The 13,250-nt window shown below is 42.2% G+C and overlaps 1 protein-coding gene across 2 annotated transcripts in view; it reads left to right on the top strand.

Annotated features, from left to right (window-relative positions):
* The window catches only part of NIPAL3 (NIPA like domain containing 3), a 61,387-nt gene that overhangs the window by 14,158 nt on the left and 33,979 nt on the right, over positions 1 to 13,250 (top strand). For both annotated transcript variants that reach the window (XM_073615480.1, XM_073615479.1), the window contains exon 3: positions 7,607 to 7,675. In XM_073615480.1, coding sequence (XP_073471581.1) covers positions 7,607 to 7,675 — 69 coding nt within the window. The remainder of the gene's footprint in view (positions 1 to 7,606; positions 7,676 to 13,250) is intronic.

Genomic DNA, 13,250 nt, shown 5'->3' with positions numbered 1-13,250 from the left:
CATTGTGGGTGCAATTTCTTATTGAATTGGTCCGCTTCTTTCTTTGAGAAGGCTAAAGCCTTCTCAAAGCTGTGCATGCCTTTTCCTGTCCATTCGTTGTTGGGAAAGTTTATGTATTCTGAGTGGGATCACCCAGATAAGTATTTTTTCCCTCCTATAAAAAAGTTTTTCATGCTTTATCCTATGGAGGAAAAAACGTATTAAAGGTGGAAGATACCAGCAATTGACGCTGCTATATCTTCTGATTAAAAGTTTGACTTGTCCGGCAGACAATGCTCAAATACTTGGGGATCCAACGGATAAAGAGTTGGAATTCCTATTAAAAAAAAACAAAACACAAAAACCTATAATCCTCAGGGTCAAGCCCAGGGACAAAAGAAACCTACAAACAAGAAAACAAGGTACTAAAGCCTCGCTCGCTCGGGGGGGGGTTAGAGGAGAGACTTCTGCAGTTCTCAAGGGTCTGGCAGAAAGAATGTCAAGACAGATGGGTGGCTTCTTCAGTAGCTCTAGAGTACAATCTGGGGTTTCAAGAGTTCCCATCTCCTCAGATCAAACGTTCCTAAAGATCCAGAGAAAAAGAAGTCTCTTTCTAGCATTGGACCATCCTTTGGCAAAGAGTGGTCATGATGGTCTCCATGAAAGAGCTGGGGTTGAGGTTTTATTCAAACCTTTTTTCACTGTAAAATCGAATGGAGATGTCACACATTCTGGATCTCAAGAATCTAAACCAGTTCCTGGATATCTGCTCTTTTTCGCATGGAGTCAGTCCAATCAGTTGTCTCCATCCTACAAGGAGGAGAACTTTTGATGTCAATCAACGTCAGGGGTGCATACCTCCGTGGGCATATTTCCCCGCTCACCAGTAATATATACTTCAAGGTAGAAAATCTTAATTTTCAGTTTGTAGCTCTGCTTTTCGGTCTAGCTACTGTACCAGTGTTTACAGAGGTTCTGGCCCCTCCTCTAGCCAGATTAAGGGCCCAAGGTATAACGATTATAGTTTACCTAGATGATCGGCTCTTGATAGACCAGTCGGTAGCCCGCTTAGACCAAAGTATGGTCACCACATTCAACTACCTGCAATACCTAGGCTGGATTCTCAACCTACAGAAATCTTCATTAAAACCTTTAAGGAGGTTATGGGTCTGTTCACAGATACACCCAGAAAAGGGTATTCTTGCCTCGGGGAAAGATCAGCGCCATAAAGGAACTGATTAAGGTGGTCGAAGCAAGATGAATGCTTCTATTCAGCTTGCATGAGGAAAAGATGGTGGCTTCATTCAAGGCCATTCTTTATGCTCATTCGAGACTGCTGCAAAACATTATCTTATCGGCTTGGAACAAGAGGGTTCAAGCTCTAGTATTTCCAATGTGTCTGACTCCAAAGGTGTGCCGGAGCCTTAGTTTATGGTTAATAACCAAAAATCTCCAAAGGGGAAAATCCTTCCTACAGTTACCTGGGGAGTGGTAACAACATACGCCAACCTTTTTTTTAGGTTGGGGAGAAGTCCTGGAAGAGGCAACTGTCCAAGAGAAGTGGTCCAGATCAGAAAAGACTTTGCCCATTAACATTCTACAGATTCGGGCAGAGCGCTTGGTTCTGAGGGCCTGGACGTTTAATTTACAGAGCTATCCTGTCAGGATCCAATCCTACTATGCCAAAGCAGTGGCCTATATCAATCACCAAGGGGGCACAAGAAGTTGTGCAGCCCAGAGAAAGGTGAATCATATCCTATCTTGGGCAGAAAACAATGTACCTTGCCTATCCGCAGTTTTTCATTCTAGGGATAGAAATTTGGCAGGCGGTCTATTTTGAGTCGCCAACAGTTGTTCCCGGGAGAATGGTTCCTCCACCCCGAAATCTTTCTGACAATAGGTCAAAGATGGGGGATCCCACACGTAGATATGTTTGCATCCAGGTTCAACTGAGAGGTCGACATCTTTATGTTAAGAACAAAGGATCCGCTAGCATGCGGAATTGGTGCCTTGGTGTTCCCATGGTATCAGTTTTGTTGATATATGCATTCCTCCTTTTCTGCGTGCATCCACGACTTCTTCGCAGTATCAAGGGAAGTTGGTGATTTCTTGTGGCCCCGGCGTGGTTCAGGAGATCTTGGTATGCAGAGATCATAAGGATGGCGGTAGGTGTCCCATGGACCCGACCACCGCGTCCAGACCTTTTCTCGCAAAGGTCCGGTATCCCATCTTGCCTTACAAGCGCTAAATGTAACGGTTTGGCTATTGAGGCCCACACTTTAAAGAAGCGTGGACTGTCAGGTTCAGTGGTATCTACCTTGGTTAATGCAAGGAAGCCAGCCTCCATAATTTATATATTATGGAGTCTGAGAAGCATATGTCTCCTGGTGTGAAACCAGGTGTTGGCACCCCAGGAAATAGGTCATAGGTAGAATCCTTGACTTTCTGCAGATGGGGTGAGATATAAAGCTGGCCTTGAGTACTTTCTAAGGATAGGTCTCGGCCTTATCAGTATTCTTTCAATGACCACTTGCTTTGCATTTTTTCATTTGTAACTTTATTCAGGGGGTAACACGGCTTAATCTATGGTTAGGTCACCCCTGAACCCTTGGGACTTGAATTTAGTTTTGTCGGCATTACAAAAACAGCCTTTTTTTGAGCCGATACGACATATTTCCTTGGTCCTTTTTGACAAGGAAACTATTTTTTCTGGTAACCATATCTGCTGCATGAAGGGTATCAGAATTGGCTGCTCTTTCTTGTAAAGAGCCATATTATTATTATTGTTCACAAGGATAAGGTAGTATTGCATCCTCATTCTAACTTTTTACCTTCATTTTTTCCAGAACCCTGTTCTATGGAAGAAAAATCTCCACATTCTCTTGATGTGGTGAGAGCAGTCAAAGTCTACTTAAAGGCGACTGATCAGATTTGGAAAACTGATGTTTTGTTCGTATTACCTGAAGGTCCTAAAAGAGGACAGGCAGTATCGAAATCGACTATTTCTAAATGGATTTGACAAGTAATCCTTCAAGCTTATGGTTTTTAAGAGTTAGATTCCACCCTCTCATATCAAAACGCACTCCTCTAGGGCTATTAGTGCTCAGCGGGCAGTGCATCACTAGGCCTCCATGGCTCAAATCTGCAAGGCCGCAACTTGGTCTTCAATCCATACATTTACCAGATTCTATCAGGTGGGTGTAAAAAGGCATGAGGATATCGCCTTTGAGCGTAGTGTGCTGCAGGCAGCAGTATAACTCCTCTAGTCTAGTGTTGCCCTAATTCTGTTGTGTCTCCCTCCCCTCAGTTGGCATTGCTATGGGACATCCCACATAGTGATTACTATGGCTCTGTGTCCCGTGATGTACGGAAAATAGGATTTTTATAACAGCTTACCTGTAAAATCCTTTTTTCCAAGTACATCACGAGACACAGAGGTCCCGTCCCTCTTTCTAGTATACACGTGTATTGCTTTGCTACAAAACTGAGGTACTCCCGTTATGGGAGGTGTTATATAGGGAGGCAACTTCCTGTTTAGGGTGTGCCAGTGTCCAGCACCTGAAGGTGGCCTATAACCCACTTAGTGATTACTAATGGCTCTGTGTCCCGTGATGTACTTCAAAAGAAAAGGATTTTACAGGTAAGCTGTTATAAAAAATCCTATTTTTGCTTCAGAGTTCTTTATTTAAATGTAAGGCTTTTTTTCCTGAAACTTCTCTCTTAAAGTGAAGGCATGTGTTATACGCCGATAAATATAGTATATCCAAATAGCCCAAACTCGTCTCTAAACTACACACAGCCACAAAAGCAGGAGAATTCTTGTTGGGCAGTGTATTAGTGCTCGGACGAACATGCTTAGACCAAATTTTAATGGTTGAAAGAATGTCGGGCAAAATGGTCGGCCCTCACGCATGTTCAATTCATCAAATCTGGCCCTCTTTGAAAAAAGTTCGGACACCCCTGGTCTAAAGGATTCAAGCCATTAGGTCCCCAAAGGAGAAGAGCTCTTATACTCACTTGGTCACCTCTCTCTGGTTGCCTGTATTCCCTACCTCCCCTCTCATCGAGTGTTGTGGCTTCTATAATTGTCTTTGGCAATCGACACTTCAGGAGTGTCTAATGTCGGCCATACGTCATGGTTCCTTTCTGCTGGTCATTGCGGGACACATCAGTGTTATAGGTATTGGAGGAAGAAGCCACAGTGCACAGCAGGAGACAAAGACATTCAACACTCCTGGAAGTGTTAAGTGTGGAATGGAGGGTCACCAAAGATGTGAGTATAATGGATTTTCTCTTGCAGAAACCCAGTGGTCTGAATGCTTTAGGAACCTTACAGGTGTCTGTAATAGAATATTAAAAAAATATGCTTTATCAAAGGAACTATAATTAAATGAAACACAGGAAAATGTTTTATGAGCATGTTGTGAATTTCTGGGTAATCACTTTTTGAACAGGTACAAACTTTTTGACTGTAATTTATGCTAAGGCATCATTTGCACTGGTAACATTCCTGCAAAATTATTCTGTTAGTAGTTTAAATGTAAAATAATGCAGTGTCTGCTTCCATTTACTGTAATAATTTTTATGACGTACAATATTCTCAAGTTATTGAAAACACAACTACTGTTGGTTACAGGTTTGGTTCAAATTTCATTTAGTTATTGAGTACAGAAAAAAAGCAGGAATATGATTAGAACAGTGGTGGTCAAATATTTTTTTGATATAGTGGTGCAGCCCCAACATCAGCAAAGGATTGCTCATAATAGTAAATGTAATGTTTTAGAAAGCTGTCAGATTTCAGAAATGCAGCAGGAGATGATCAGAGACTGCAAACATGCTATAGGAGTTGCCGGAGACATGGCAGGTGCTTCAGCAGACATAAGACACATTACATGAGACTGCTAGAGATCACAGCTATTACTGCCCTATTACAAATCAATGCTTTCACATTTGTGCTCCCTACAGCCCCTTTTAAAAATTACTTGTACCACATTTTGATATTTCTTGTTGCAAGATCCAAAATACTCTTACGATCAGAGGAAAAATGAAATAAAAAGGAAAATTAAATAAATAATCCAAGTCATTAAAATATTTTCTTCAATGTCCTCATTAAGAATAAAGATTCTCAGACTACTGTCTCTTATCTCCTGCTGCCTAAACTTCAGCCCTTTGGTACCTATTGTGCAGACCCCAAGGGCTGCACAATAGGTGCCAAAGGGCTAAAGTTTGGGCAGCAGGGGATAAGAGAATTAACAAAAGTTCAGTGATAGGATATCAACAGCGTAATACAGAGATGGGGATCTCATACTTCTAAACCCAGTAACATCCAGATCGTAGTTATGACTCAAGGCTGAGCAAGGGACTTCTATCATGTTGATAATCTCAATAATTGGTCATATCCCTCAGTGTTCTCTGGGTTATGCTGGCCATAAACTAGTCATTTTTTTGTTTTTATTTTGGCTGAGAATTGTCTGCCGGGCTCTTTCAATTTTTGGATTAAAGGATGTTGAGCAGTAGGCTGCCAGCAGGGTCACCCACTCCACAGTTTTTAACTGGTGCGTCAGGAACTGGCTGTAATTTGATAAGTTTATGGCTGGCTTTAGTTTCAGAGTTCGTTGATAACAGATCCATACAGGATTCCTGACCCCACTATGTGTACAGCTGTTCCTACGGTTACAGAATATTGAAAATACAAAGGCTGACTTTTTTTTTTTTTTTTTTTTTTTGTGAAATACAACCCATTTACATTAAAATTAAATTTTTAACTTGTGCTACAAAACTGCAGCTGGAATCTGGGCACGTGTTTTGTCAAAAAATAATTTATTAAGGGTTAGCAGTGAGCTCTTTTGAGTTTTGGAAGTGCTTGTTTTTGCACATGGATTCTTGCTAACCATGTAATTGAGCAATGATTGATAAAGGGGCAATGTCACAATTGTGTGCTACAAGGTGGTCAGGAAGAAGGTTGTGGTAAATCTCTGTGCAAAGGAGTTGCAGAAGAGAATGGACAAATGCCTCATAAGAAAAGCTAAAGTGACATGGCTTATAGAACTCCTCCTCCTGCGTTATGTTACAAAAAGTACCGTAGTTAATTTTGACTCCTGTCTAGATGTGTATAATGGCCAGATGATTTGTGATTCTGCTAGCATTTTAGCCATTTACAAAGGGCTCCTTCCTTTCTCTCTTTGGGATTGAACACCTCATTAGCGCTTGTTTTCCTGGGCATTTGGATGTAAAAAAAAAAAAAGATATTAAATGATACATTTCTTGTTCATTATTTTATGAAAGAATAGGTATACAGAGGTAGAGGACAAAAACAGAATTATCCCCATAGCAGAGGGGGTAAAACAGGATGTTCAATGACAGGGACTCAGCCCACATAGGTATTATGTAAGTGAAGGGAGACATGCAGGAGGACTGTCAAACAACGTACTTCATAAAGATGAGAGAGTGTACAGGCAACAGTTTAATGTAACATCTTCTAGCAATAGACTCAAGGGATTGCGGGCCTAGTGCAAAGCAAACAATGGGGGCACCAGGGGCTCAGGTGATGAAAATGTGGGAAAAGGGGAGGTGTCTACCACACTTGGGTAGAAGTGATACGCTTCATGCTACATTCATTATACTAGACCAGTGTTCTGTCAACCAGGGTGTTTCCCTGGGGTGCCGCAAGCACAAGACCCAGTTTGCCCTGGATCAGAGATGAATGAGAGGACCCTGTAATACGAGGGGGGGCTCTGATGTGATGGGGGGCCTCTGACATATAGAGGGAAACTCTGATGTGATAGGATGACCTCTGATGTCAAGAAGGGTTCTTATGTAAAGTTAATTTCATCATGGTGGTTGTGTGTATTGTCCCAGGCTCAGGTTTCCCATTGATAACATTTAAATGTTTTATGCAATGGAAATGCAGTGTCCGATTGCAGTAATGTTTTACAATCTTTGTGCAGTTTTAATAACTGTACAAAACATCTGTTCCTGGGGCTGTGCTGGGAATCTTAACACAAACACTTATTTGAGGTTGATTTACTAAAGGCAAATACTGTATACTGTACTGTGCACTGCAAAGTGCAATTGCTCTAGATCTGAGGGGAAGCTCTGATGATTTCTATCATTCAATCATGTGCAAGCAAAAATGCTTTTATTTTCCTTTCATGTGGTTGAGTATTCTTTGAAAAGTGAAGCTTTACCTCATTTACTAAGCTCTGGAGCAAGTGCACTTGCAGTGCACAGTATATTTGCCTTAAGTAAATCAACCCCTTTGTACGAAGCCTTATCATAATATGAGGTCAATTTTTATAATGTATTTCAAAAGACATAAGAGGGCATTCAAAAGGGAACACGGAAGCACTCACCAGCTGACCGCCCAGTCAGATAATGCGTGATTGGCTTCAGCTTGTCTCCTCCCAAGCCATGCCCCTCTAATGCGTTTTACCCGCACCCGGCTTGATCATAGAGGGGCGTGGCTTGGGAGGAGAAAAGATGAAGCCGATCTGTCACAACATCTGACTGGACAGTCTCTGCCATTATGCGCTTCTGCGTTCCTTTCTGACTGTCGATGGTGTCTATGTAACGATAACAAAACTTGGTAATAAAATATGCATTTATTCATAGCAAAATGTATTTTCAGGACAACCTTATTGGATCTCTGCTGGCCATATTTGGACATCTTGTTATCAGTATTGCACTTAATGTACAGGTAAGAAATTATTCAAAATTGTCAAGGGTAATAGGGTGGCTAGAGTAAACCGAAAAAGAACTGTTATTCTTAGCGAAGAATAAGAATTAGTGAACTTTGCATTTTCTACATCACCTCCTGGAACTTGATGATTCAGTTTTTGTTTAACTGCTTAAAGGGGTATTAAACCCAAAATCAAACATTTATTATATTACAGCTTACTAATCATTAAATGTTATGGCTGCATTAGTTTCTTTTTTAGGCTTTTTTTCTTGTATTTTCTGCTGGTGATCCAGTCAGTATGTCTGTTATTTTTCAACAGAACAAGCTCTCCTGCAAATGTAGCAGTTGGAGTGTTGAGACAAACCATTTATCACTGACAGGTGCTTACAATGATCATCCTTCTTTTATTCATGTAAAACGTTTTAAACTTTTTTAAATCACAGCTTCCCTTTACCTCGATCTGTGATCAGCTCGGTCCTAAGGACACAGTGATCACAAAGCGTGCGCAATGAGGGTCCCAGTTGGTGGGCAGGTTCTGGGAGGACATCCATAAATGCCCCCCCCCCCCCCAGAACTGGGCGACTGTGCCGTAGCCGTCTTTTGGCTATAGTGTGGACGGCTGACAAAAGTCCAATGGGATTTTTTGATCCCTGTGGTATCACTAGAATTTACAGTTGAAGTGCCACACCACTGCTAAGAGGTCCAGATACAACTTTATTCCATTAAGTCAGGGGTGTAATCCAAAAAAGTATCCAATGCGTTTCGGGGGTCCAAGAGCCCCTTCATCGGTGCTTGAATGCCAACAATGCGAACAAGCCAAGAGTGAACTGGACCCCCAAAACGCATTGAATACTTTTTTTGGATTGTACCCTTGACTTTTACTGGAATAAAGTTGTATCTGGACCTCTTAGCAGTGGTGTGGCGCTTCAATGTCAATTCTTGTTACATTACACTACGAGCCAAGGAGACTGGAGATCCTCTGGAGTGTAGAAGCTGCCTACCCAGGAACCTGATCATTTACACCAACATCCATACCTTAAGATAACAATACCAATAAAATAACCCTTTGGGCCCAGTGCTATCTTTCCACTTGCCTCAACTGATTGTGTTAATAGACATCTTCTCATTCCAAAGGGAAGTTAGCATGATGTTTTCTTGACTGACAAATGGAATTTCTGTCCTCAGTGCTGCCCACTTCTTTGTGCGCAGACCTGCTTGTATAGCACAAAGATCTTGTTAATGCAGTAAGATAGGGCTTGCCAAGGAATCCGCCTCCCACTTGCCGACCGCACTATAGCCGAAAGGCAGCTACAGCGCAGTTATCCAATTCTGGGAGGGCATCTGTTGACGTCCCAGAACCCCACCTTCAAGTCGCACATCGGGTGCACTCTGTGATCGCTGTGTCACAGCTGTTTACAGATTGCAGTAAAGGGCCAATCACAGTGGCCCTTTACCATGTGATCAGCTGTGTCCACTCACAGCTGATCACATGTAAATAAATGCCAGCAAACTGGTTGTACCCAAGTCAAGTGATCTTGGTTTGAATCTCGGCCGGTCCCTGCTGATCCAAGATTCGTACCATCTATGCCAACTTAACGCAGAGTTCCACCCAAAAATGGAACTTCTGCTTTTCGGAACCCCCCCCCCCTCCGGTATCACATTAGACACCTTTCAGGGGGGAGCAGATACCTGTCTAATACAGGTATTTTGCTCCCACTTCCGGGCACCGAGCCACCCACGGGTATCTACTCCACTTCCGGCGCCTTCTCCCCCCCCCCCCTCCGCTGTATTTTGGGAGACGCACAGGTCCCAGAAGACAGCAGGGACCAGTGGGATCGCGCAGCGCGAGTTGCGCATGCGCAGCAGGGAACCAGGAAGTGAAGCCGTAGATGGTGGCGCTTCCACCCGAGAGCCGAGGGACGGGTCGGCTTCGGGTGCCAAAATCGCGGGTGCCCTGGACAGGTAAGTGTCCTTATTTTAAAAGTCAGCAGTTGCAGTATTTGTAGCTGCTGACTTAACCAGTTGCTGACCGCCGCACATCGATGTACGTCGGTAGAATGGCACGGGCAGGCAAAATCCTCCCCGGCGATCGGTGGTGAAGGGGAGGCCATCCATTCGTGGCCCCCCCCCTCGCAATCGCTCCTGGCCAATGGGATCATTTCCCTGCCTCTGTATTGTACACAGAGGCAGAGGAAATTATGTCATGTCTCCTCGGCTCTGCATTTTCCGTTCCGGCGCCGAGGTGAGAAGACTGTAATGTGAGTGCACAACACACACACACACACACACACAGTAGAACATGCCAGGCACACATTACACCCCCAATACCCCCCGACACACTCTCACAGGGTCTCCCAAGATGCCATCGCATTTTGAGAGACCCGAACCCAGAACCGGTTACAGTTATAAAACTTAGTTACAAAAAAAAGTGTAAAAAAAAAATATATAAAATTTAAAAGAAAATAGTTGTCGTTTTATTGTTCTCTCTCTATTCTCTCTCTATTGTTCTGCTCTTTTTTACTGTATTCTATTCTGCAATGTTTTATTGTTATGTTTTATCATGTTTGCTTTTTAGGTATGCAATTTTTTATACTTTACCGTTTACTGTGTTTTATTGTTAACCATTTTTATGTCTTCAGGTACGCCATTCACGACTTTGAGTGGTTATACCAGAATGATGCCTGCAGGTTTAGGTATCATCTTGGTATCATTCTTTTCAGCCAGCGGTCGGCTTTCATGTAAAAGCAATCCTAGTGGCTAATTAGCCTCTAGACTGCTTTTACAAGCAGTGGGAGGGAATGCCCCCCCCACCATCTTCCGTGTTTTTCCCTGGCTCTCCTGTCTCAACAGGGAGCCTGAGAATGCAGCCGGTGATTCAGCCAGCTGACCATAGAGCTGATCAGAGACCAGAGTAGCTCCAAACATCTCTATGGCCCAAGAAACCGGAAGCTACGAGCATTTCATGACTTAGATTTCGCCAGATGTAAACAGCGCCATTGGGAAAGCATTTTATCACACCGATCTTGGTGTGGTCAGATGCTTTGAGGGCAGAGGAGAGATCTAAGGTCTAATAGACCCCAATTTTTTCAAAAAAGAGTACCTGTCACTACCTATTGCTATCATAGGGGATATTTACATTCCCTGAGATAACAATAAAAATGATTAAAAAAAAAATGAAAGGAACAGTTTAAAAATAAGATAAAAAAGCAAAAAAATAATAAAGAAAAAAAAAAAAAAAGCCCCCCTGCCCCCCCCCCCCCCCTGCTCTCGCGCTAAGGCGAACGCAAGCGTTGGTTTGGAGTCAAATGTAAACAGCAATTGCACCATGCATGTGAAGTATCACCACGAAGGTCAGATCGAGGGCAGTAATTTTAGCAGTAGACCTCCTCTGTAAATCTAAATTGGTAACCTGTAAAGGCTTTTAAAAATGTATGTACTTTGTTGCCACTGCACGTTTGTGCGCAATTTTTAAAGCATGTCATGTTTGGTATCCATGTACTCGGCCTAAGATCATCTTTTTTATTTCATCAAACATTTGGGCAATATAGTGTGTTTTAGTGCATTAAAATATAAAAAAGTGTGTTTTTTCCCCAAAAAATGCGTTTGAAAAATCGCTGCGCAAATACTGTGTGAAAAAAAAAAAAATGAAACACCCACCATTTTAATCTGTAGGGCATTTGCTTTAAAAATATATATAATGTTTGGGGGTTCAAAGTAATTTTCTTGCAAAAAAAAATAATTTTTTCATGTAAACAAAAAGTGTCAAAAAGGGCTTTGTCTTCAAGTGGTTAGAAGAGTGGGTGATGTGTGACATAAGCTTCTAAATGTTGTGCATAAAATGCCAGGACAGTTCATAACCCCCCCAAATGACCCCATTTTGGAAAGTAGACACCCCAAGCTATTTGCTGAGAGGCATGTCGAGTCCATGGAATATTTTATATTGTGACACAAGTTGCGGGAAAGAGACAATTTTTTTTTTTTTTTTTTTTTGCACAAAGTTGTCACTAAATGATATATTGCTCAAACATGCCTTGGGAATATGTGAAATTACACCACAAAATACATTCTGTTGCTTCTCCTGAGTACGGGGATACCACATGTGTGAGACTTTTTGGGAGCCTAGCCGTGTACGGGACCCCAAAAACCAAGCACCGCCTTCAGGCTTTCTAAGGGCGTAAATTTTTGATTTTACTCTTCACTGCCTATCACAGTTTCGGAGACAATGGAATGCCCAGGTGGCAGAACCCCCCCCCCCCCAAATGACCCTATTTTGGAAAGTAGACACCCCAAGCTATTTGCTGTGAGGAGTATTTTGCAAACCTCACTTTTTGTCACAAAGTTTTGAAAATTGAAAAAAGAAAAAAAAAAAAAGTTTTTTCTTGTCTTTCTTCATTTTCAAAAACAAATGAGAGCTGCAAAATGCTCACGATGCCTCTCAGCAAATAGCTTGGGGTGTCTACTTTCCAAAATGGGGTCATTTGGGGGGGTTTGTGCCACCTGGGCATTCCATGGCCTCCGAAACTGTGATAGGCAGTGAAGAGTGAAATCAAACATTTACACCCTTAGAAATCCTGAAGGCAGAGATTGGTTTTCGGGGCCCCGTACGTGGCTAGGCTCCCAAAAAGTCCCACACATGTGGTATCCCCATACTCAGGAGAAGCAGCTAAATGTATTTTGGGGTGCAATTCCACATATGCCCATGGCCTGTGTGAACAATATATCATTTAGTGACAACTTTGTGCAAAAAAAAAAAAAAAATTTGTCACTTTCCCGCAACTTGTGTCAAAATATAAAATATTCCATGGACTCAACATGCCTCTCAGCAAATAGCTTGGGGTGTCTACTTTCCAAAATGGGGTCATTTGGGGGGGAGTTTGTGCCATCTGGGCATTTTATGGCCTTCAAAACTGTGATAGGTAGTGAGGAGTGAAATCAAAAATTTACGCCCTAAGAAATCCTGAAGGCGGTGATTGGTTTTCGGGTCCCCGTACGCGGCTAGGCTCCCAAAAAGTCCCACACATGTGGTATCCCCATACTCAGGAGAAGCAGCTGAATGTATTTTGGGGTGCAATTTCACATATGCCCATGGCCTGTGTGAGCAATATATCATTTAGTGACAACTTTTTGTAATTTTTTTTTTTTTTGTCATTATTCAATCACTTGGGACAAAAAAAATTAATATTCAATGAGCTCAACATGCCTCTCAGCAATTTCCTTGGGGTGTCTACTTTCCAAAATGGGGTAATTTGGGGGGGGGTTGTACTGCCCTGCCATTTTAGCACCTCAAGAAATGACATAGGCAGTCATAAACTAAAAGCTGTGTAAATTCCAGAAAATGTACCCTAGTTTGTAGACGCTATAACTTTTGCGCAAACCAATAAATATACGCTTATTGACATTTTTTTTACCAAAGACATGTGGCCGAATACATTTTGGCCTAAATGTATGACTAAAATTGAGTTTAATGGATTTTTTTTTTATAACAAAAAGTAAAAAATATCAAAATATCAATTAAAAATAGTGCCTGCAAAGTGCCTCTTCTGTCACTCCATTTCACACTGGAGCGGTGCGCTGGCAGGACGCTAAAAAAAGT

Source organism: Aquarana catesbeiana, linkage group LG02 (genome assembly GCF_042186555.1).
Source record: "Aquarana catesbeiana isolate 2022-GZ linkage group LG02, ASM4218655v1, whole genome shotgun sequence".
In the NCBI taxonomy this organism is placed as follows: Eukaryota; Metazoa; Chordata; class Amphibia; order Anura; family Ranidae; genus Aquarana; species Aquarana catesbeiana.
This window is presented reverse-complemented; position numbering and strand designations above follow the sequence as displayed.